Below are 25567 nucleotides of genomic sequence, written 5' to 3'. Positions count from 1 at the left end.
AAGTATTCTGTTAGACTTGTTTTGGGTAAAAGCAGCAATAAATGTGGAAATACTGCATCACATACTAAAGTACTACATTAAAATTACATTAAAGTAAAACTATAGTCAGCAAGAAATTAGTCATTATGAGGCATAAATGATCCACATTTAATCATTTATCGTATTTCATGGGGTTATATTATAAGACTAATGTACTCCATGTAATCACCTTATAGTTAGTTGAGATGGAGATCATTTTGAAAACTTTACAGAGTAGTCTTAGATATTGTTAAATATAAAGCTATATTATCCAACGTATTTTAGAATTCATATGTAGGAAAGAAAAGTGGCTTAAAACATTTCTGACAACTGAATATCTTCACAGACCTTTTAAAGATAAAAATACTATTATCAGACAAGATAAAGGATCAGCAGGAGGAAATCTTACACACCACCAAAAGAAAAGACAGTTTGAAGGTAAAGATAATAAGAAATAAGAAAAAAAAATCTACACAGTTTAAATCTATGAAATGTCTGAAGGTGAGAAAGGTGAGATTTCACTGAGAACTGAACTCAGATCACTGTTCTACTAACTAAAACACCATCGAACCAATTTCCTTTGGTTTTTTAGAAAAGGGAAGCATCCAAAAGAAAATCATATTTTTCACCCACACTGTTTAACAAGACTCACTGTATATGTGACTGTTACAAGCACTTTGCACCGGGTGATTTCGCTTTCATTCATGCGCACCAAACAGTCCTTGATACCATTTATTCCTGCGACATTTCAACATTTAAAGCCACAGACAGAAAAGCGTTCTTTCTAACGCTTGGCATGAGGAGATAAATTTGCGTCCATCTATCGAGGGCATTAACCTGACTGAAACGTGTTTCTGATGACAGAATAGGCTTTTAATTTGAAACTTAAGTACAAAACAACAAGCAGCATTGATATGACAGCAACTGGAAAAAGATTTCCATCGTGTTAAAACAGTCACAAAAAATATGATCCACTGTCACCACACTGGTTGATGATGGCGTAATGTCCAGCACTAATGAAACACTGCGTGGGCATCGATTGTCAACATGTTATTGCTTCTACAGATGAGGAAATGGAATTCACATAGTGAATGAATAAATTAATTTCAATATATAAATAAGATAATTAGCCTGATACAAACATAAAATACTTTACAATAAGTGTTTTTACACATATATCCCTTTGTAAATACTGCACAGGGTGTTGGTTGGTCTTGCATTGGTCAGATGGAACCTTATTTTCAATTTACATTCTGACAGTGAGAGAAAGAACACTTCAAGTAACTTTAAAAACGGTTCACAAAATGACACTGATTATCTCACAAGATAAATTGTGTGTTATCTACATCAGTGGGTATCCATTATCTGATCATGCTCGTCTTTTTTCTTTTTAATGCTAGTGACACATTGATAAAAATTCACCATCACTAATATAAATTATTAAATAAAGCAATTAGGTTTATAAATACAAAACATAAACGGTCGAAGCAATCCCTTCTTAATACCCAAATATAAATGTGAACTACGACATTTCCAAAATGCTTTCACATAGAAAATAAAACACAGTCTGATCGCTTAATTGATGCAAGGGAGAAACAAAAACGTAACACTTTCTCTACATGTGCATCACACAGAAATCCGATGAGGACCTGAATGCATCTCCTGATACACGCTGCATCTTAAAAGAAACTCTGGAGTTGCAGACATGGATCGCCTTAGTATTAACTTTGTGATCATTACTGGATAACAGTGAATAAAGGACCATACAATACTTGAATATTTATCCATGCTTTATCAGACAGGGTTCACTCTTGGCAGATTTTTTCCATGTTCAAAATTTGCAGAATGAGCATAAGATCAAAAAGCACTTCGAGTCCTCTGTGATGGTTCATAAAATAAATCTGTTTACAGTGAATCTATGCCTGCTGGGAAACGGTCAAGGTTGTTTTACCTTCCTTCCTGTGAGGACAATCGCTTCTGTTTGAAGTATATTATAAACACTTGGGTGCCCTTGAATAGTAAATATATGTCACGCGCTGAAAATGTGTGTGAAGATAGCTTCTCACTCTTAATAATTTGTCCATCCAATCCTCATACGCTGGCCTTTACGCTGGCTGGAACCATCGTATTCCGCTTCAGGAGGCCCGTACGGAGGCAGCAGTTTGAGTGTAAGAACATAAATTAGGTGAATGATCGCTGGTGTGAGGGAGACTCTGGTCTCCTTTCTTCAGAGCCACTGAAAGAGTGTCAGCGAGGGAGCTGAGGTTGTCCCCCGGGTTCAGCATCTCAGTACCCAATAATACACAGAGACAGTGGGGGGGGGCTGTTGGTCGGGAGGTGGCTGAGCGATGCCTTTTGTTGTTAGAGTTAGGGTTAGGGTTAGAGTCCTCTAGAGCAGGGAGCTAGGGCTTTCTGGGGATGGTGGGGTTGTGTGTGTGGGACTATGACGCATGGGCAGAATGTCATAGTGGCTGGGGATGTGGGAGCTGCGGGGAAGGTCGTAGGGGCTCTGGGAGAAGCCGGTGGCCATTCCATTTGGTCCCTGCAGGACGCTGACGGACGGCTCTGTGGTAAATTGAGAAAGTGGGAATGGTAAAAAAAAGTGGGAGACGTTCATGAGAAGCACGGAAACTGAAAAGACTGAGGAAACAGGGAAAAGGACGGGTGCATGAAAAAGACAGACAGCTCGTATTTCTTGTCATCACTGCTCATAATGACTATACAGACCCTCACCGGGGGGGGGACGGAGACCATAGAGGCCAGAAGATGGAGGACCCCGCTGGTCTCCAGAGCAACAACGCACTCACCGACATCATAGACATTCCTGCTCGCACTCCCCAGGAGGGTGGCGGTGCCTCCAAAGGGCACTTCACGGTGGGAGGGGGACTTCATCTCCACATAGCTGCTCTCCGTGTGCTTGCAGGCCAGCCCTGGAGGGTCTCTAATGGTGGCGTATGGATTCTCACTATTTATGGAGCAGGAGCTGTTGCTGCACATGGAGCTCTTGATGTAATCTGTGGTTGCCATGACACAAGAAGATATTCAGCTTGATCAATTATTGCTGTGATGTTTCTTGTCACTGATAGAATAGCACTGAATAGACGTCAGAGTGGGGCCTGAAGAATGCCAATGAAAATCATTGCCATTCATGAAGAAGTTCTTTTGTCTCTGACAGCTGACTAATGGTGGTATATAGTAATCACAGTTCAAGGGGAGACAGTGGAAGGCTCATCTCATCCATAACAGTCTCATCAGTCTGATAAGAGGCCTCATTAGAGATGGCAGCAGAGCCCCTTCAGACCACTCTTTACACCCCTGGGTCCCCAACGCTCACCACTGACTGCACAGTGTGAGAGACAAAATGACAGATCGGGCAACGAGCCACAGAGAGCAATTATCATTGGAACAAAACTTCAGCCCTCCATGATCTTGTCCAAAATGTGGAGCTTTTTACATAAATCATAGATAATATAGGAATATGGGATTTTTGAATCTGAGAAATAACGGTTTCAACGAGGATTAGAAAACCGAAGGGGGAGATTGATGCATGGGCTGCTGAACATAAAAGGGTTTTTGTTATGTTGGTAGTGGTGTTCAGATACCACATGCAGTGTGCGTTCTCTCGACACATACACATACACACGCACACACGCACGCACACACACACACACACTAACACAGTGTTGCAGATATAAATTATTTACCTTTTCTGGAGCCTCTCTGTGTCTGCGTCTCCTCTTGTTGAACGTCTGGAACAAAAAGCAAAATGTGTGTGTGATTGCTCAGAAGACATAGAGCATCTCATTAATGTGTGATGTGGTATATTAATATGATATATAAATATGAAACTTTCATCCACTAGCTGTCACATTTCTCCAGGGTGTCCAAGCTTATATACTTAACAGAACATCAGAGCATCATGGAGAGAGGAAGGTTTCAATACGTCAGGATTAATGGAGCTTCTGCAAGTTCCACATTTATATACGTTTGATTTTTTTCATCAAAATCAGTGCATTGTGCATCTTTTTTAGCTGTACCAAAAAATCTTTTCACAAATGTTTGTTCATAAGTGGCTTTTAATGTATTTATTAAATATTTATGTGCTGCTTATTAATGCACACATTGAGCATTATAACCAGGGATTTAAGCTAGTTCACAAAACCAAGAGGGCCATATCAGTGTAAGCCATCACACAGACAAGGTGGCACTGGGGTAGGTGAATAAGAACTAATGAGCTGACGCTGACCCTCTTCACCTCTGCTGAACGGCTTTCTCTCTTTCATTCTAACTCTTATCAAAATCAGAGCAAAGTTCTGGTCTAACAAGAAACTGCTGGTTAATCTTCATTCACAGCAGGGAAGCTACTTCCAGGCTGGTGCTCGTGTGACGTTTTTACGAATGACGCATTCATCTTTGCCCTTGAAGCGGCGATTCAACAAAGTATAAAAAAGTTCAGGATGAAGGCGGAAAGAGAGTGAAAAACTGACCGATGTCATTGAGATTGCAGTACGCTCTCCATTCTGAGCCATTTCTGCTCTTCAGGGTGCTTGACTGTAACAGAAATGACGGGCTTCAGTGTTATGATCATTTGGATGGATTAAAATGTAAGGCGAGTGGTCATACTTTCAGGGTCAGAGTGCCGTCGAGGTTGCTGGAGATGGTGGAGACGACATTACACTGGGCCACAGTGTGGTAACTGGGATTGGAGAAGCACTGGCCAGTGGTGCTGCTGCTGCTCTGGCCTTGAATGATCTCTGCAGCACTGGTCCTCATAGCAACAGTACTGCCACAGTCTGAGGGTTTAAACAGCAGGTGGAGAGCTTTGAAATATTTGAGTTCATATTTTTGTCCAAAAAAAAAGAAAAAAGAGAATAAGTGTGAAGACTTTTACATGAACGCCCGTGTTAGCCCACCCCAAACTTATTCTAAATACATGTTTGATTGACATATGTAGCATCCGGGCTGAGATTAAAATATATTTTCTAGAAAGATTAATCCTATAACCATGTGCTATTGCTTGGTTTTCTCTGATGAATGACTGAAGTGATTAATAGATAATAAAAATATGATTTTCCTGCTGAACTAACATTTGTTCAGAGGAAGTTGTATCTTCAATGTCTTACCAGACAGGGAGTAGTCGGTGTTGGTCATGTGCATTGCCTGTGAGTAGGACACACTGGGTTGGATTTCATGTCCTTTGTCCCTCTGTCTCTGTCTGTACCACACAAACAGACTGAGCATGGCCATGATGATGAGGAGGAGAAAGATGATGCCCATGACTGCACCTGCCGACTGGCGCTCTGAGCCTCGTGCCGGGCTAATCTTGGTGTATGGGTTCAGCTCCTCCATCATCAGAGCTGCTACAGAGAAAACATACAATGTGGGTTGCTCAACCACTCCGTCCACATCTCTTCTCCAGCGATGATGCAGCACAGACCCTCGATCACCTCTGTCACCGCTCACCTTGATCACAACGGATTCCTTTATATCCGGGGCTGCAGTAACATGTTCCAGTAACATAGTCACAGGTAGCATTGTTCAGACACTCGCACAGCTGCTGGCAACCATATCCAAATGTACCAGCATGACACTCTGCATGAGAGAGAGGGGCATTATTACATCCATAAAAACTGGAGCACTTAAGAGACTGGGGGCTAAAGAGTTTATGTGACACACACTCTCATCTACAGGGTACTTTGTTCAGAGCTAAAATGTAATGGGACTACTCAACTCTGCTCACAGCTTGCTCCAATGAAGCCCGTTCTGCAAGCACACTGGCCAGTGATGTGGTCACAGTCTGCACCATTTTGGCAGCGACAGACTTCAGAGCAGTCCCTGCCGTAGAATCCTGAAGGACAGGCTGGGACCAAAATGTGGAAAATGTTGGGGTGGGAGGGGTGGAGACAACAAAGTGAGAGGTAGACAATGTGAAGAGTCAAGGCCATATTGCAGGGGGAACAGGAAAATCAATACCATTCAATGTCTCTGCAGCATGCTCAATAAGGGACAATGTGAATGAATGGAAATGAAGTAGTTTAGTGCTTCATCACAAAATCTGGTTATGTTGTTAACATGTGGGGTGGAAATTAAGAACAAGACAACTGGAAATAGGAAAAAACTATGTGGGGGGGAGGAAATCATATTTCTAATCAAAAAAAGAAGAACGTGACATCACAAAACAAAAAACAGAATATAACCCTTTGGGATGATTGATAATGTAATTCCAATTCATTGCCTGATGTTGATTAGTTCAATCCAGGCAAATTAACTCTAATAATTGTATCAATAAAATCTGAATCTGGTGTTTCTCTGTCAAAAGTACTACAAATACAAAAACTAATATCCTGTTAATTAAATGTCCAAATGTTTTTCTCATCATCTGCTGCAGTTCTGCCGGACTGCCAGTAGATGGCACTGCGTGTCTGCTGGCTGGATGGGAGAGACTCACGCTGTGTGCAGTAGAGTCCGGTCCAGCCTGGGCTGCACCTGCACTCTCCATCATAGGCATTGCACTGGGCTGCGTTGTGACAGTTACACGAGTTGAGACAATCAGGACCCCAGTGCCCAGAGGGACAGGCTGCAGACGCCAGAGACACAGTCAAGCTCACGGTCACACACCCTCCAAACCATGCTGAATGTCCATGCATGCATTACGCATGCATTACTGAGAAATTGATGTTGTTTTGTACTTTTCTTATGAGGAATAGACCAAATATTTCTCACACTGAGCTGCATCTTATTGCCGAAAATCCAGAAAATTCCCAAATTTATAATTTTCTACTTTTGATCAGACATATTTATCAGGTTAAATGACCAAAGATAAAAAACGGGTAACGTATCTGATCATAGGTTATTTTTACTTTATACAGTCAATGTAATGACAAACCCCCCCTCCCCCATCAATTTCCCAAGACATGACGGCTCAAAGCTTTGCTCTGCACTCTGGCCCTCAGCGCCGTTAATCAAAGAGCATAAGATATTACAACAATCATTTAGGCCACTTATCTGTTCTGTATGAGCTGGGGCTGAGGGTAACACTTAGAATGTGTAGGGTCATGAAAATGATTTATGTACATGACGGTAAATGACAGACAAAGAGAGATCAGTGAAAAAAAGCAAATTAACCCCACGCTGAAGAAGTGAGCCATACCCTGGGAGCAGTCCTCTCCTATCCATCCAGGAAAACACTGACAGGAACCATCGATGGGGTTGCAGGTACCGTTGTTGGTACAGAGGCAGATCTCAGCACAGGCCCTTCCATACCTGCCACTTGAACAGACTGCGATAACAAAAAGACAAACAGAAAAAAAAAAACTAAAGCGACAACAGCATTTTGTCCCTTATATGCAAAGACAATAACATGACTCTACCAAACTTATAATTGTTATCGCATTTATGCAAACAGTTTAATTGTGTGGTACTTTGAACATCGTCCTTAATGAAAGGTATTGATCTATTTGAGTGGATGTGTAGTGAAGCCATTTGTTGAGAAACAAAAGGAGGAGTCAATCACTGCCTCCAGTGGCACAATTGCCCCATTTCCACTTACAAGACTGAAAAGAGTGATGTGCCACATAATTAAAATAGACCATGTACACAGGCCAGTGTATACATTTTTTATGAAATTAATTATTCAGTGCTCTCACACACTGTTTAATAAAAGATGCCATTTCTAATGAAACGCCATTGTGTTTCCTTGTTGGGCTGGGAAACAAATTGAATCAAGGTGTACCCGTCAGGATCAGGATGTGCAGCTTCAACAGACACATCAAAGCTTTTGTATAAAGAGAATAGCCCAGCGTTAGAAATATCAGATAAGGTGGCTGGCTGTGAAAGACATGGATCTACCTTATTTTCATGTGGGTTGATTTTAATGATTACATTTCAAATGGCTTTCTCCCTTTCCTGAGAGCTCTTTCAAGCTTCTTCCTTTGTCATTAGGCCACGAGGTTGACTCCCTCATATCGCTGCTGCTGTGGTTTCAAGGCTCAACACACTATGAGAGCTTCATTAGACTGGGACTCTGTGTGCTGGACAGAGGACAAGTGAGGACGCCAAAGGAACTCGACGAGAGCAGAATGGGTATGTCGTTGGCCGCTTCCATCCCTCACGGCCTAGCGCTTGTTCACAAGTAATTACAAGCTGACAAATTAGGGTGAGCACTTGATTTTTATCTTCTTTCAGCTAACCTATTAAACTTTTATTTGTGAGACATTGCTTAAAGACATGAAAGAGAATTCAAAAGTCTCCCGCTGCCTTTCAGAAATTTACCAAAAAGTAAATTATAGGATTCGAATCAGAAGTATATTTGTATGTAGGTGTCCAGGAATAATGAGCAAAGGAAGTAAATAAGTGCAAGAACAGACATTAAGTCATTATCCAATTAAATACAAACATTTAGCTGTAAAATACATGAAAAATGATGAGAGCTACTATTACTATTACATTCTGAATGCATGAACAAACACTTCATATGTTTAATTTTGAATGTCTATGTATTTAATACGCCTGTTTTGAGACAAGAGAAGCTAATTTATCATGAAATACCGTTAAATCTATGAATCTATGACTCTAAAAGAAAAGCATCGACTTAAACTAAGAACAGACATAGAAATTAGACAACACATCTTTTTTTAAAGTAAATCCCCCCCGTGCAATTCCAACAAACGTTTCCATGAATAAAACTTGCCTGACTGCTTTCAAATTACAGTCACGGTGTTTATCTTGTCTGTTTGTGAAAAGAAATTCACACACAGTAAAATGAGGCAGAGGTGCAGCAACATTTACTTCATCTATTCTTCATCTACAGAAGTGGTTCTCGGCAATAACCTGGTGCGTACTGCATGCTGGCTTTCTTTATTCTTTTCGGTCTGTGGCGTACAGATAATAGACGTTATTCACAGTGTCAGGGCTAAGATGCCAGTGTGAGAGACAACAGGCTATCCCTTGATCACATTAAAGTCTTTAGCACAGCTAGGACTTCAGAAAAACATGCAGACGTATCCACAAAAAACCCATGACAGGAGTTTAGTCAACATAAAGTTTTATCCTGTTATCATGGCTTTGTTATACAAATCTAAAACTTTCAGTGAAATATATTATTCTATCATTTATAACCAAAGTTGTCTTTAGACCATTTAAGTGCAGACTGCGTCCTGTGCCAACACAAAATGCCATGACATTTTTAGATATAAACAGTACATACCTTTTCCAATAGTAACTTCTAAAATTTTACATTGAGTGAATTTGACAGTAAGTGGATCAACAGGGAAAAGGTCATAGGGACAGAGAAGGCTACTTGCCTTGGCTGCACAGAGAGCCGGAGAAGCCAGACAAGCACTCACAGTGGCCTGTGACGTGATGGCACGGCCCGGTGCTGTGCACACACTGTGGACACGTTTGGCTGCAGCGGTGCCCGTAGAACCCCGGGGAGCAGGCTGCAGCCAGCAGAGCATGGCAGGGGAGGCGAGGGAATCAGTCGACAGTGTTGGATGGCACATGAGGTATATAATAATGAAAAAAAGGCATGACAAGTGTGATCAAGGGAGTACAGCAAAACCAAGGCCGGAAGAATTATAGTAGAAAAGACAGGGAGAGACATGAAGGGAGGGAGAAAGCAAAAAAGACAGTCTTTAAAACCATCATTCCCATTTCTCTTGCTGCCAGAAACAGAATCGCAAAAAACAGTTTCAAAAATGTGAAAATCTGTTTTATGTAGAGTCTTGAGAGCATCTCAATTATGTATAAATGTCAGCAACAAACAACTGTGGGTTAATAATCTAGATTTTATTGAAAGGTTGCCGCACATCAGCAGGAATTCAAAAGCCGGTGATTTTCCACTTAAAGTTTCAACAGGGACAAAACTGTAAAACTGCAATTATGAGGTTTTCTCCTGATGAGAACATTATCTGTGTAAACAATGGGTAGTCATTCACACACACACACACACACACACACACACACACACACACACACACACACACACACACACACACGGATGCATCCAGAGCTTGTTTAATCTCAACACCACACTCATTTACACTGATGTACACAGGTCTGTGGCTGTGACTTTCACTCCCAATCAGAGAGCTCATCACTTGAGAGCAGCCTCAGACAGACCTCATTCACACACCAGAACACACACTCCCCTCACGCCCGGCCTCTGATGAGGCTTGGGTGAGGGCTGTGAGTCTCCCGCTGTGAGTCGGCTGTGGAGGACAGGGTGGCGGGGTGAGTCTGTATGCTGTAGGGGTACAGCCACTGTGATTAAGTGATAGCGGTGATGAGGGGGTTTTGTGCTCAAGCAGTTGTGACCAACTGACAAATAATAGCTTTTCCCTTCCAGCAGGTTCAGCCTTCAACAATTCTTCAAAGATCAAACCAAGGGCAACACTGTGATGGAGTTTCTCACGTCGCCATTGTCAGTCTCGCTATTTCTTACGGGGAAAAAAAAAAAAGAAGGAGACTCACTTCTTTTGCAGGAGGTCCCTCTGTATCCGGGTGCACACACACAAGTGCCATCCTCTGGGGAACACGAGCCTCCATTCTGGCAGGAGCAGCTGACTGAACAGTTAGGTCCCCAGAAGCCTTGTGGGCACACATTATCACAGTGGATTCCTGCAGACATCATACAAAACAAATAATCAGATGATCAACACGAAGAGGGAAGAGTGGTTGAATTAATTTGCTGTTTAAACCCTCAAAAACACAATAAAGCACAGCATTCACCATGCCTGATCACAGTGGATCTGTGGAGGGTCATCACCTAGCGCAGATCCTCCATTCACTTTAGAGCTAAATTAAGATGCTGCTGTTCGGAGTGTGTTTTTAGTCCGCCCTTCTTACTCTGTTTCTACTTTCCAAATGTACTTATTTTTGATCTGACTGGGGCTTCCTGCCAGTGCACTGTGTTGATTAACAGGGTTGGGTCTCCGGAGAGGCCCAGCTTTTCTCCCATTCTCTTTTAGCATAACCGGAGTAGCGCACGGAGCCGAAGGGAAGCACTCAGGATACAAGTGCACAGTCTGGAAGTGTCACTGCATGTTGGCTGTAGTTCCAACCAACAAACACAAAACACTGCATCCATACGGGGCTCTCACTGTGCAGACGAATACATTAGCACATCCGTCTGAGATTTTTTTCTTAGTGATACCCTTCAAAAACCTGAGCTGTGAAGTCTCATGTACAGTACATACACGCAGGTTCACAAAATTAAATGTATCTCTGCAACTGACAAGGCGCACACACACAGAGAGCGAGGTACAAATTCATAGACACACACACACTCACACACACACACACACACACACACGCACGCAAACTATAACCTTTCAAGCATCAACTCTCAGTTCGAAAGCTCATTTCAAATTTTCTTTGAGTGAGAATATCTGAGATTGGTGTGGCCATTAAAGTAGTATTAGTGCAGTACCTTTGAATTAAACCTGTACTGTTCTCCAGGGACTAATGTTACACAGCACCCAGGATGCCTTAAGGCGGCAACGGAGAAGAAAAAGAGTGGAAATGTTAGTGCTGATGAGGAGGAGACAGTGATTCAGTCAGAAGCCCAGCCACGGACATCAAAAGGAGGGCAAGGCTTGTGCAAGTGTGTCTGAGGTTCTGCTAGGCCAGGCAGAAAAACCGTGACTGCCTTTACTGTTGGAAAATGAATGCAGGCAGAGCATCACACTTCTCAGTCTAATGGTGGCAAACAGAGGGGCTTTGGATGCCTTTGGTGAGGAAGAAGAAGAAAGAGTGAGGGAAGCCAGAACTGAAGTCTCTTCAAAAGAGGCTTTTCATTGAGGTCCCACTATCCAATTTGTACAGAGTGAGGAGAGGCGAGCAAATGTCTCTCTCTCAGTGCATGTAAACACATTCACACTGTTTTCTACATGATACTGAATTGCTTAAGAAAATAAAGGTTCTATTCTATATGGACTACCCTGAAGCCTCTGTATCAAGTGTCCACTGATAGACATCTCAAATCTCTGTTGGCTGATGTCAGGCTTACAATAGTTCAGAAACAACTGTGTGTGTCAAAGACTAAGCAAAGTCATGTAAATGTGAACACTCCTACTATCAAGCTCGCTGATAAATTATGCAAAACCCTCAATAATACATACAGGCAGTTGATCAGTAGAGGAAAATATAAGGTGATATCAAGTCTGGTGCTGAGATACACACTGACATGACAGTGTTTGTAGCAAAAAACCCCAAAACAAAACAAACAAAAAAACCTTGTCTTTCTGTAAATAAGATTTTATTCCATCTCTGACTTCATCCCTATCTTAGAATCTCACATCTCCCTGTCTCTTGGTGCTCCTTCCTTCAGAGAGTCCATTGAAAATCCTCTACAGTGTAGATACGTGTGTTTGTCTGGCCCGCTGGGTTTCAAGTCGCCCCGAGTCCTGCACCCCGGTGACTCAATTAAAGCTGACAGATGGTCCAGACCCGTGCAGGATTCAGAGCATGAGAGACCCATTTTGCCACCTCCGTTCTTGCAGATAATAAAACCCACATTGTTTCCCAGAATAAATGCCCTAAGCTCAGGAGGCTGAATGGGGTGGGCTGCCGAGAGCACACAGGCTTGACCTTTGCTGCCGAAGCTATTCCCTCCCTGACTGCACCTCTCCACCCTGGCTCAGAAACCAGGTCCTCAGCTAGACCCTCTATTTGACATTCAGATGCAATGCTTGATTTTTGAGCATAATAATCCTTTGCACTTCCCTTAACTCAGTCTATTTCCCTGCAATAAAATATTTGAAATGACAAGAAATAACATGCAGAAACATGTTCATGTGAAAGTGAGAATGTTGGTCCAAAGGGGATCGTGAATCGCATCTTTATCTTTATCAGAATACAGAGACATGACTGCTTGTGCATTCAAATTTCACAACAGCTTACAAAAGCTGAAATAACCTAAAATGAAAAATATCAGTTTGTATTTACAACTCTTGAAAATAATCTGGGCACGCAATTTCATTCTGTCTCCCAACATTTATTTGGTGAGTCATGGAAGACAATGGGAATAAGCAGTAATGGATGCAATATAAGCATGAGTGCATAAGAGCATCCAATGTGTCAGCAAAGATAATACATTTTCAGTACACAGAAAATTTCTCATTCATATACCCAGCTGACTCAGGGGTAAAAATAAATGTAACATTTAATTAACAGGAAACTGCTAGGGTGTACTGTAAAAATACTTTAAATGATAACTCATGGCTGTCCCTTCCTATTTGTTAACAAGAATCTGATGTCTTTTCAGCAGCTAAAGGTAAATAAAAGGTTTAGAGCTTGTGCTGTCAGCCAGCTCTCGCCATTAAAGTAATACTGACCTGTCCAGCCAGGGTAGCAGCGGCAGTAACCACTGACTGGATCACAACCATCAGCATGGCTACAGTCACAGCGTTCACGACATTCAAACCCATAGGTGCCATCCTGACAACGATAAAACCTCACTGTTACTCTGTCAAATGGGCACAAATAGATGTACTGTAAGTTATATAGAGGCCAAAAGGATCCATCCAGTTAAAAGACAGACTTACAGGGCAGGACTCATCGCAGGGCTCGCCTCTCCATCCAGGGGAACAAGTACAGGTGCCGTCTAGAGGGTCACAGGCAGCTCCATTGTTGCATAAGCATGTCTGATTACAGCCCAGACCCCACATACCGCTGGAGCAGAGGATGGAGCAGTCCACCCCCTGCCAGCCTGAGGAAAGAAAACAGAGCAGTTCGTTTAATTCCATTGCATTCATAATTTAACATAGGCAGGTTCAAACCCTCAAGATAAATGTGAGAGACTTGGTTAAAGGTATACAATTCAAGCATTATGAATGAAAAAAGCATCTCTGTTCCTCAAAGATCCTGTTTGTTGATGCCATCAGCAGTAACTGTCTCGACGATGGAAAACTCAAGTTCAAAAACTATTCGAGTTCCCAAAGGAGCAAATCCACTCAGGTTGTTGACCCATGATTTTTAAGCAGGAAAATCTTCATTCTTGAACTTTCCAGCAGTGGAATGGTTAAGTCAAAATTTTAATTTGTCCAACTTCATAGCAAGGCCTCTGAGTGGAGTTCATGTACAGACTGACCACGCCACTGCAAAACTTTTTATTTTTTTACGCTGTTGAACTTACTTGTAGAGAATCTTTCTCTTGTTGGGTGACCCAGTTGTGTTTGAGCTTCAACTTAGAGACCAATGACCTGATTTTGTCCTTTAGACAGACTAGAATTCATATTTATTTTAATTACTGGCCTTGAAAAATCAAAGCATCCCAACAGTATTACACGTCAACTCCATGTTGACCATAGGTTTAATGATTTTTTTTAAGGAATATTGTGTTTGGTTAATGCTAAATGTAGCAGGCTCTCCACACAGTTTTCACTTTGTAGAATATTCACCCAAAAATGCTAAGGTTCAGATGAACCTTAATATTGTTCTGGTTCATTGGTGCCATTTTTGTCCACTGTTTTATCTTTTACTGAGGTGAGATCAGACTGGAGTTACTTCAACGTTTTCTTTTGAAACTTTTGTGACCATTATAATGCTCTGGAAAATTAAACTGGATTGGCAATACCGATAATTAGGGGAAAATACCATTTTATACCAGTAATTTAGTTCTTAGATAACCTTTACGGCTTATGTTTACTTCATGTGACCTTTGCTTTATTCTTTTTGTGAACAATATGATATAGTTTTTCACTATATTTCCATATAATCCCAAAAGGCACAAGAAGAATGATCTTGGAAGATTAAAAACAAAGTGGAATCAATGGACAGGGGTCATCTGGTGCAGTTGTTGTGTCTCCACCATGGACATAAAAGTGTACTCACAGGGGATTCAGACCAGAAGTACAATTTGCATTTGTGCAAACACTGTTTATACAAGTAAAACTTTGACCTGTTAGATGACAAACAATGCAATACAGTCGACATAATGTATGTTATAAAGTTCGGATGCATTGAACCTTCACTGAGTCAATTCTACTGTACCCTCTGTGCAGATGCAGGAGCCGTCCACTGGTGAGCAGGACGCCTGGTTATGGCAGGAGCAGGTGGACATGCAGCTCGGTCCGTACAGACCAGGAGGACACACCGCAGCACAGTCCTCTCCCTGAGGTAGGAATAATGCAAACTTATGAAGCAAACAATCAGCATGGCAATAAATGCTGACTCTTACAGACCCAAGGAATAATATAGTCTGAGCAGACACAGACAATATGACAAGGAATGCTCAATACACTTCTCCTCACCTTACTGAGGTGTTTATTTAGACCAGTCACACTGTATCTGTATGCAGAATGGGGAGCAAAGAAAATATAAAACTGACTGGATTTATGATAGTAACTAAAGTTCAAGAAGAAGCGCCACACTTGATCTCCCCAAGCTATCACCTCACAGCTTCCAATTATACGCTATATATTCTGACAGTGCTCCAGCCATACTTCCCCTTTTGCAACCACGCTCTATTCCACCTCTCCCCTTAGGTTCGTCTTCTGGGGCGGAGGTGTCTCAATATTCAGGCTCCAAGCCAGAGAGTCCTCACCATATGCCCATCTGGTTCCAACCAAGTCAAAACAAAATCTACTCGTCTGTCTGGCTATGTTTAGGTCACTGGTGAAATAATTTGTGTTTGAAATAATAATACTGTCTTGTTATTTAGTGAAATATCTCTAGAAAAATGCTTTTATGAAACAACAAACAGCAAAGTGGTGCACACAAAATAAAAAGTGTCTGGGACCACCAAGAGTGATTCTATTCCTAAGAGGTCTCACCATCACCTCAAAGACCAGACTACGATTGATTCGGCATTTTGTCACAATGTCCCACAGGACACAACTGACAGCGTTTGAGCATTATGCTCTCATTCCCTAACCACCATCTCCTATTACCTGTTTGAGATGTCCGTACTAAATATTTTAGATCTGAGAAGAGTGGTTTGAACCTCTTGTAGTCCTTTGCTGGAGTGTTTATCAGAGGGTCAGCTCAACATTGAGTTTGTAGAGTGACGATACAAGTACTAAACCCGACTGGGAACAAAAGGGATAAATGAAATTCTTAAGCAAATGAATTCCATATTGACCTACTGTATATGAAGGGGGAGGCATCTGCCACACTTCCTTGGAAGACTACAGCACTTAATTTTCTACTGCTGCACACTGATGGAAGTAGCCCCTACCATTCCATTGAAGTGAAGTGCTAAAGGACATGAAGTCTATCCCTTACCTGTCCTCTACAGCCTGCTGCGATTATAATTCCTCTGCTTTTAGAGCTGAGAACAAACCACTTCGGATTGTCTCATCCATCCTAAAATGTAGATTTTAGCCACTCTATGGCTTCCCATAGTTTCCTTTTCAAACCCTGCCTTGAGTGACAGGTGACACAATAATTTAGAGTTCCAATTAGTGGCCCAGAGGAGTCCTGGGTGGCTCTTGCTTCGCTCACCACAACACCGGGGGATTTCTGGCTGCTCACTGCACTCATTATCATTTTGAACTCAGTTTAAACAGGAGGCAGGAGGAGAAGTGCCAGCCTACGCCAGGGGCAGAACATACATCTTAAAACATCTCTCCTCCCCGCAAACCACATTAAAGCGCCTGTCTGTGAATGAAATTTTTATCAATCAGATGCAATAACCTTTGTTCTCTTGGAAATGACAGATTTCAAACTGCTAACAATAGCAGTTCAGTCACAGTTGTTAGTTGCATAGAGAATTTCAACCAGTCATGCGTGGAAGGTGGATGTAGGGTTCAGCTTGTCTTCAGAGCTAAAGCAATTTACTGGTGACTGGACTCATGGATGAAACATCATGTGGCCACAAATGACCACATGGATTTTGCTGCATCCATGGCTGCATCCGATTCCACTTGGTTTCACCCTCATGGTGAAGAGACCAATGGTTGCTCTGCTCTCAAGAGGAGAAAGGCAGCTTCCTCATTAGCTGACTGATTCATATTCCTTCTTTGCTGTGAAGGATAGAAGTCTGTGTGTGGAGGATCATTATTAATACACGGGCTGTCAGTCCATTGCACGAGAGCAGCAGGACCTTACGTAACTATACAACCAACGGAGGCTGCTGCCAAGACCTGAGCATTTGACGGGCAAAGAGGTTGTCCTTGACCAAGGCCATTACAGTTGGTATCTTAATGTAATAGTAGAGCTTTTTTTTTCTTGAAGGCCTCTATCTGACACAGCATTGATCAGTGTGGAACCCATTGAGTGTGGATGCAAAAAGCACCACTAATTACCGGTCAATCTCACCCCTTCATCGAACTGTAGGAAGAGTTACTGTAGTTTAAAATTCATGCAGCAACACAGAAATTTAGTTTCTGAAACTTTTCATAAGGCTAGAGATAGAAAAACGATTTGTTTTTATGAATTATAGAAACATTGAATTTGAATTGTTATGTATTAATAATTCAGAAAGAGAGGAATCAGTTACAGAGCAGTTGTTCCTAGGTATCAGGAAGAAATCAACACACACACATGCTTCATGGGACAATGTCTGAGTAAGTAACATGCAATCAGAAATTATAGTGCTAAAGCATTCAGTCACATTTTAAAAGCTCTATTACATGACAATAAAGTACATGTGACAAAAAGTTACACACTTACAGGTAAGAGCCATGATCACAGCTCTAATCTCTAACAAACCATCTGTGTTGATTGCACACTTTGTTAAATGCTGCGCACACTTCCACTTCCCCCTTCAATAAACACACAAACATGCCAGGCTTCCATATGAGGCATGTCTTCCCCATCTGACTGTCAACTCCTGCCCTCTAGGTCTATTTAATGGATCTGGCAGCCCTTCCCAGCAGCCGCCAAAGAGAACAGGTGGAGCAAATTAAGACACAGTCTGCGGCCTCGCTCGGAAGCTCAATTCACCGCAGCGGCCCGCTGTAAGACACAGGCAATTTCCACTGAAATGTAATGTTGGCAGAAATGTACCCTCTTGGTCTCTGTTGCTCTGTAACGTCAGATTACAAGACAACAAACACAATGAGAAAACGGATCAAAGTTGCTCAACTAATTTGCCTTTTGCACAAGCAGAAAATATAGCTGGACTAAACTACTAAAGTGGAAATGTGCATAGGTTTTACAGTCAATTTTCTATCTTTAGTTTCAATTGTTCTCTACTTGACTATTTTTTGCCACAAGTTAAGCCATATCATCTGTATTGGTAGAATAGTACTAATGTTTACAATGACCTAGCCCTGAGAATTAATAATTTATTGGGGAATTTCTTGTGCTGCACAAAACACATTCATTATAAGGCTATAATAAAATGCCTTATCTTGTTTCTGCCTGCCTGTGGACAAAAAGTAATCCTGGGACCAGTTCCAACGCATTACGGCCACTCTGACACAAACATTGCACTTTGGCCACAAACAACATGAAATATACACCATAGCAACAACTTTTATGAAATGCTCACTGATGGATGAACTATTTCACAGCATATGATGTGAGTTTTATTATATGTAAAATGAAATTATTAGCATGAATACAAGTTACCATAATTAAAGATATGACAAATTGTGTAGAATGTTTCTTTTTAATGATGTTTTTTTTTTAAAAACTTTATCATTTCCTTTTTATTATTCTGCTAGGGAGCATCAGCTCTGAGGTTTAGGGAACATGTTTTATTTTGTGATTCTCTCCAAAAGGCGATGTAGTTCTCATGAGACCTTGAAAAGGGTAAATAATAAAAAATAAATAGCAGCAAACAATGAAATATATAGCATCTTGTAAAAACAAAATAATAAAACATTCCTATGGTAGCAGCCACTGACTTTGACACAATCAATCACGAGTAACAGACTCACCATGAACCCAGGGGCACATATGCAGGCACCTGTGACCGGATGGCAGTCCGCTCCATTGGTGCAGGCACACCGCAGCATGCATCCCTTTCCATAGTATCCAGACGGGCAGGTCTCATTACAGTAAAGCCCTGACCAACCTGCAGAGCAGGTGCATTCACCAGAAAGAGGGTGGCAGCTAAAACATAATGACAAAGAAAGATGGAATAGCAACAGGACGGTGAGGTGAAGTTTCAACCCTGAGAACATCAACACCTAATTTGTGTGAGGGGTTAAAGTGTGAAGTCTTTGCTAACGGCATTCATCCATTCATACAGAATGTCTACGTGCTCCAAAAAGATGAGGTGTCCGTTTTCTCCTTCGTTCTGTAATGACTTCTGTGGTCGCTGCCCAATTCCAGCCAGAATCAGAGTATTAACATTGCATTAACTATGAATGGTGCTGAGAAATTATGAATGAAGCAAAGGTCACGATTAAAAGCTAACTGTGTGACAAGGCTAGGAGGTGTCCAGACTTCAGAATGAGTGCTGGCTCTGCGCTGAAATGAAGCAAAATTGGGTCAGAGAAGTCTTTTATCTGAAGGAGAAATGAAGAAGCGTGTGTGGTTGTTAAATGAACATATTGCATGGAAGTCTCACCTACCTTACAGTGTTAGTGGTGTTACAGGGGCAGTACTTGTCACAGATGAAGCCATAGAGGCCTGGGGGGCAGAATCTCTCTTGGCAATTAGGGCCCTTAAACCCTATTTCACACAGACAGGCTCCATTGATATGGTCACACTTGGCTCCATTCTGACACTCACACCTCTGGTTACACTGTGGACCAAAGCTGCCCACAGGACAGTCATCCTGACACCTGAAGGACACATAGCACTGTCTTAAATGCAAGTTCAAAAACATTCTGGCAAAAAAAACAACAACCTGGAATGTGGTCATGACATTCAGATATTACAAAGGCCAAAGCAGGTTTTTTTTAATGCTGTCAACTAATTCAGTAACCGAATGAATGTTTATGACATCATTATACAAATTCTCTCAGGTGTTCTTCTAAAATGTGTTTTCTCTCTCTGTTTCTGTTTAGCATCAGCCTAAAATCAATAACTTTAATTTTAAAACTCTTGGGCATCAGGTTTGACAAAACTTTTATATAAAAATCAACAAAAAAGGTTACACTCTGTACGTTCATCTAGGGAAGGTAATGAGAGATGTTTCTACCTCTGTTATTGAACCACCCTCACCATTACAAATGAAAACTTTACTGTTTGCACATTATCTTTAATATCCTTTTGTGGTAGTGCAGAAATTTTCGGCTATTTTTTGCAACTTGTTGTAATTTTTAAAAGAAAGTGCTTAGGGTAAATAATAAAAACAGTATTTAAACCTGTATAGTATAATTAAGCAATAATAAAACTCTTCAGCAGCTACCACTATGCCCCAAAACTGCTCTGTATTAAATAGTCATTTCAGATTTCATAATTTCAATAAGGAACATTTAATTTTAAAGTATTGTCAGATTGTTCTTCCAGTGAATGCATTAAAGGGAAGATCTGAAAGTGTCCTTCTTCTGCCCACAATCAGAACATCAGTATCTTTGTGATGGACGTGGGCCACAGAAATTAGAAGTGCTGGAAATGAATTTCTCCACTTGAAAAACTGAAGTAAGTCAGACAATTGATTTTTTTTTCATTTAAATATACTGACTTCCCTGTAAATTCCTGCTATAGAATCAATCTCCAGAGTCTAACAAAGCTTATACAAATAGCTCAATTAAATTATAAAATGGGGAAGTTAGTTTCATGTTTAAATTACCCTCACTTTAGTTTTATCAGGGGAAGATGGTATTTTAATACCAGACAGCAGAGGTTGGAGGCTAACACCATCCCAAATTATTCCTGGCAGGTTAATTCACTTGCCACTGATGAAATGAATGAGGGCAATTTTGCAAAATAATAAAGTAAAGGAAAAGGCTTGTCGAGGAAGCGTTTCTTTCCAAGAGACAAATACTTCAGTTGAACTAATAAACCCAGGCTACTCCAGGCTTCTCTGGCAGGCAAGGGGAAGTAAAAGATGTGTGGATATCAATGAGACCTTAGTTTAAGACCATTACTTATAATTAATGAGCAGAATCCAAACGGCAGGTAGCCCATGGTGAGATCAACGGACGGGTTGGGAGTTACGAGGATGAAGGCTGTTGAGGGCTGATGGAACCTTGGTGGCCGGCACGAAGCACAAGATTAATTAAACAGAAAGGAAAAACACCTAATGCAATGTAAATGGACTAGTGGGCATTTTTAAATGCTTATTTCTCTTGAGTGAGAGATTACAGTATTCTAACATTTTCTTTGTTTTTTTAAACAACAGTCAGGTTTGTGTCTCATTGGACAGTCGACAAAGAGGTTGATGAGTGACTTTTCAGTGTGCGACCGTCAGCATGAAAACATCTCTTTCAATGAAATACTCATATCAACCAGAACTATTTTCAAAGTAGCAGGATTAAAGTTTTCATAGTACAAGAGTGTCTGCTGCGTACCTGCGTCCACTGAAGCCGGCTGCACACTGGCACTGGCCGGTAACATGGTTACACATCCCACCATTACGACAGGAACAATCCTTGCTGCAGTTGTTGCCATATTTGCCAAGTGGACATGGCTGGGCACAAACTGAACCCTTTGAAACACAGCCAGCAAGGAAATGCGTGAGATCAGTGATAACCAATCAGCTCAAAGACCCAAATGAAGATGGAATTATGCTTAACCCCCTCCTGTTCAACATTAAAGATAAGAATCAACTTAAATGTTTTAAATGGGAAGTTCAAGGTAGTATCTGACCTCCAGAAACAAACAAGCTCAAATCTCCAGAGTATCCTTATTGTGCTGTTAATTGGATTTAAAGCAGGATTGTTTTAGGTAAATTTTGCCAGTGCTGCACAAATTCAATTTGCTTTAAGGCACAATGGAATTTTATATTATTATTTTTTAAACTAATGTGATGAAGTTTCTTGATTTGTAAGGCATTTTAATTCATTAGATTTCATAAAAACTGACATTTGTATCTGCTTATTTTATATGCATTAAATTTGGATTTCAAAAAAATACATCCCGTTTTGGCAGATAAGTAGTGTGGATGAGATTTATCCATATCTTCCACACTTGATTGAAAAGTGTGGAAGATATGGATATATATATAATGCACACAATTCATATTGCACACAATCTATATCAAGCACACAATCTTTGCTTCATTCCAGGAGGAGGTCCATGTGAAGGAAGAATACATGGGGGATCATTTGGAACAGAGGTCCCCCACTGGAATCAAATTGGCTTAAAATGTCAGGAAACTAGGATGTTCCTACATTAAATGCTAACTGTGGGTGTCCACTTGACGTTACACTGAGAAGAGGTGTTTGAGAAACTAAATGAAATCACCCCCTGTGGGGTTTTTTTTCCAAAGCAGAGGGAGAGCAGGTACTGCCATGTTCTCATTTATGATGGATGGATACTGATCAAGAGCTGTAAAGACCATAATTCAAGATAATTCTTCAAACACACCAATGACATTCAACTTTTATGAATTCTCAGGCATTTCTTCCATCATTACTCGTGTGACCTACCGTCCACCCAGCAGTGCAAGAACAATCTCCGGTGATGTGGTGGCATGTTCCTCCGTTCTGACAGGGGCAGCGCTCCTCACAGTGGGGCCCATGACTACCAGAGGGGCAGCGCTCTCCACAACTGTCACCACACAGAAGAGTCACATTTTTCTGACACATTCCTAGTGTTGGCCTGTAGCTCTTTCAAGAAACAAATGGTCAGACAAACAGAGAAAGCTGAAAATATGATGCTGGTACTCACAAAGCCCCCGAGTACCCGGGTGCACAGATGCACTCTCCTGTTTCATGGTCGCAGGTGGCACCATTGAGACACTGGCAGGGGAGTTGGCATGCCTTGCCATAGTAACCCTGCTCACAGAGCTCCTCACAGCGCCATCCCTGGTACCCATCAGTGCAGACACAGGCACCTGTGATGGGGTTACACTTTGCCCCATTTTGGCACTGACACCTATTACTGCAATGAGGTCCCCAGTAGTCACTCTCACAGCCTGCAGGTACAGAGACACATAGTATCAGACAGACCACAGCTCAAGTTATCCTTTAAAACATCTGAACTACTAGATTCCTCTGGTACACACGTGCTTCCCCCTGAACAGACAACTTCCTGGAAATTACTTACTTAACATTGTGAAAATGTTCCTATGATGACTCAAAAGCACAACGAACAAACGCAGTTCATTCTCATGTTGTTCCTTTTTCTATCAAATAAACACATTTCCTTGTTCCTTTATTACAGTAAGTGCGGATTTTGACTTAAAGAGTGAGTCTTTTGATATTTTCCACTACCAACCCAGAGTTAATTTTACCTCAAGAAAGTAGTGCATCCCTGGGATGCGCTGCAACAAAAATTTGTGTATCCCAGCATGACGTTTATGCATCACAAAAGTAATACCAGAATATACGGTAAAAGTCGTATGCAAGGATTAAGTTTAGCCAATAGTACAATATAAAAACTTAACAAACTGTTCATTTTAATGATATTATTAATAATGTCATAAATATTTATTAAGTAAAAAACAGTTATAGAAATGTTGTACCAGAGTAAATTATTTGAGCATAGAGAACTAACCTCTTTACATTTGTTATGTCTGTTGACTCGTCTGCAAGGATGCCTAATACTGGAAATGCCTGCATTTTTATAATTAATTCTTTCTCTGTGACTTCGGCCTAACTATCCAAAATTTGGCTTCCTGTGACGTACGAGTCATAATGCATGTTTTGTTTAAGTAGATCCACATCAGGTACACCAATGCCATGCATAATGATAGTTTTAAGCTTGTTGAAGGGTATATCTTCAGCAGCCATCCGTTTCACAACCTTTAACAGACATAAGATTGCTTTATTCTTCTTGGCATTGGATTTTGCAATGCACCTCTTTCGGTCTTCTTGCAGTGAGGGGATATCCATGGCCAACATGTGTGAATTCAGTTCAGCATGGCACGTTAAGGTGGACCTCATGAAATTTAGATTTTTTTGAAGATTTGTACATACCACTGACTGAATTCTGTTGTGTGCATACCTCACAATACATGTAGTTTTCTCCATCGCTACCAACGTACCTCACCCATGAAAACAATTGCGTCTATTGGTGTACAAATGCTCAGATTTTGCTGGTTTTTATTTGTCTTCTGCCTCTTCATTCTTACTTTCCACAGAAATATTTGTGTCTTTGTCTTAATGAATGTATGATTGATATTTTTCCAAAAAGGCACTGATTGTCATTTGTTTTTTTTCAGAGGCATGGTGATAATGTAAGTTTTCCAGAGGCATTGTGATAATGTAAGATTAATTCGTCGCTCTCTCACTGCTGCGTGCAAAATGAGCAGATGTCGTGTTGCTGTTAATGCAAGTCGATTTTAACGGGGCTGAATCCCGTAGATGAGTCTCGCATGAGACATATTGGCGATATCCGGGTTTGAAATTAAAGTGGAGAAATGGATAAATTGTGAATATTATTTGTTGAATGGAAGTGCATTTTTCCCAATATTATATCACAGAAAAAGGTAGCATTGATTTGTTCTTTTTATTGTCAGCATTTCAAGCTTGCGTTCGTGGGACCCACGCTCTCTGACGATCGTGCATCCCCATCAAAAATTGTGCGTCTTTGACGCAAGGACGCACGCAAACGAGAACACTGCCGGCAAGTTGAGAAAAAAGAAAGTCAAATCCAACAACTCAGGAACAACAGTTACCAACAAACATTTCTGCAGCCAAAACCTGATCTGTGATTCCTCCGTGCCACAGAGCTCTATCACAATCCAAAAACAATTAAAAACTCATCAGTGAGCTACATTTTTGGACACCATGAGGAAATGTGTTTAGTTTATTTTATTTATTTAAAATAAATTCCATTCTAGCTAAAACATACAAGGAAAAATGGGGGGAAAATAATTAATAAATAAATAATAAAAAGTACACAAAAACACATATTTTACAAAAAATATGGCACCCAGCAATGTTAACTTTGTGAAAATATATTGTAATTTAAAAAAAATAGAGTACATATGTTTATACATTACTTTTATTTTTTTAATAGAATTCATACATGGGATAAAAGCAAATATAAGATACAAGACAAAAAAAGTACTGAGAGATGTTTTTTTCACAGTGATAAAATTATACACTATATATATATATATATATAACATACATATATCCATGAGGTAGCACTGATGGGTAAAAACATGTATTCAGAAGAACAACTGCAGGAAGAACATGTAAACTCAACACAGAGGACATGAGCCAGGAATCACAACGAAGTTGTGTCTATGAGCCCTGAGATTCTGCTTCACACCTGAGAACACTGGAAAGCTGTTGTGAGACTAATACAGCCAAGAAAAGAGCCTAACAAAATTAATTTTCCATGTCAATATGAGGTTTTTAAAACATTCATCAAACTGTAACAGTGACGAATGTAATTTTCTGGATGAAAAATATATATTTATAAATATATATATATACTACACACAGCATTGATAAATATTATAGCTGCTTTATAGAAATGTTGCTTAATCAAGTTAAAGCTTGAAAAGCCATTTGTCTTTCTTCAAGTTGCTAAATAACCTGTATGTACCGGAATGATCAATACAAACAACACAAAAATAATAAGGAGTTAT

The 25567-nt window shown here is 40.7% G+C and overlaps 1 protein-coding gene across 1 annotated transcript in view; it reads right to left on the bottom strand.

The window, feature by feature from the left end:
• Positions 1 to 1011: 1011 nt before the first annotated feature.
• megf11 (multiple EGF-like-domains 11) overlaps positions 1012 to 25567 on the bottom strand; it is a 74187-nt gene continuing 49631 nt past the window's right edge. The window contains exons 7-27 of the mRNA XM_068312908.1: positions 22693 to 22939; positions 22452 to 22572; positions 21372 to 21508; positions 19485 to 19697; positions 18846 to 19020; positions 15010 to 15130; positions 13563 to 13726; positions 13353 to 13455; positions 10489 to 10635; positions 9321 to 9455; positions 7169 to 7297; positions 6467 to 6595; positions 5750 to 5878; positions 5482 to 5610; positions 5142 to 5378; positions 4642 to 4811; positions 4506 to 4569; positions 3723 to 3767; positions 2826 to 3032; positions 2467 to 2583; positions 1012 to 2407 (exon numbers count right to left, since the gene is read on the bottom strand). Of these exons, the coding sequence (XP_068169009.1) occupies positions 2154 to 2407; positions 2467 to 2583; positions 2826 to 3032; positions 3723 to 3767; positions 4506 to 4569; positions 4642 to 4811; positions 5142 to 5378; positions 5482 to 5610; positions 5750 to 5878; positions 6467 to 6595; positions 7169 to 7297; positions 9321 to 9455; positions 10489 to 10635; positions 13353 to 13455; positions 13563 to 13726; positions 15010 to 15130; positions 18846 to 19020; positions 19485 to 19697; positions 21372 to 21508; positions 22452 to 22572; positions 22693 to 22939 (3173 nt within the window). The 3' untranslated portion in view covers positions 1012 to 2153. The remainder of the gene's footprint in view (positions 2408 to 2466; positions 2584 to 2825; positions 3033 to 3722; positions 3768 to 4505; positions 4570 to 4641; positions 4812 to 5141; positions 5379 to 5481; positions 5611 to 5749; positions 5879 to 6466; positions 6596 to 7168; positions 7298 to 9320; positions 9456 to 10488; positions 10636 to 13352; positions 13456 to 13562; positions 13727 to 15009; positions 15131 to 18845; positions 19021 to 19484; positions 19698 to 21371; positions 21509 to 22451; positions 22573 to 22692; positions 22940 to 25567) is intronic.

This window comes from Antennarius striatus, chromosome 4 (assembly GCF_040054535.1).
Source record: "Antennarius striatus isolate MH-2024 chromosome 4, ASM4005453v1, whole genome shotgun sequence".
In the NCBI taxonomy this organism is placed as follows: domain Eukaryota; kingdom Metazoa; phylum Chordata; class Actinopteri; order Lophiiformes; family Antennariidae; genus Antennarius; species Antennarius striatus.
This window is presented reverse-complemented; position numbering and strand designations above follow the sequence as displayed.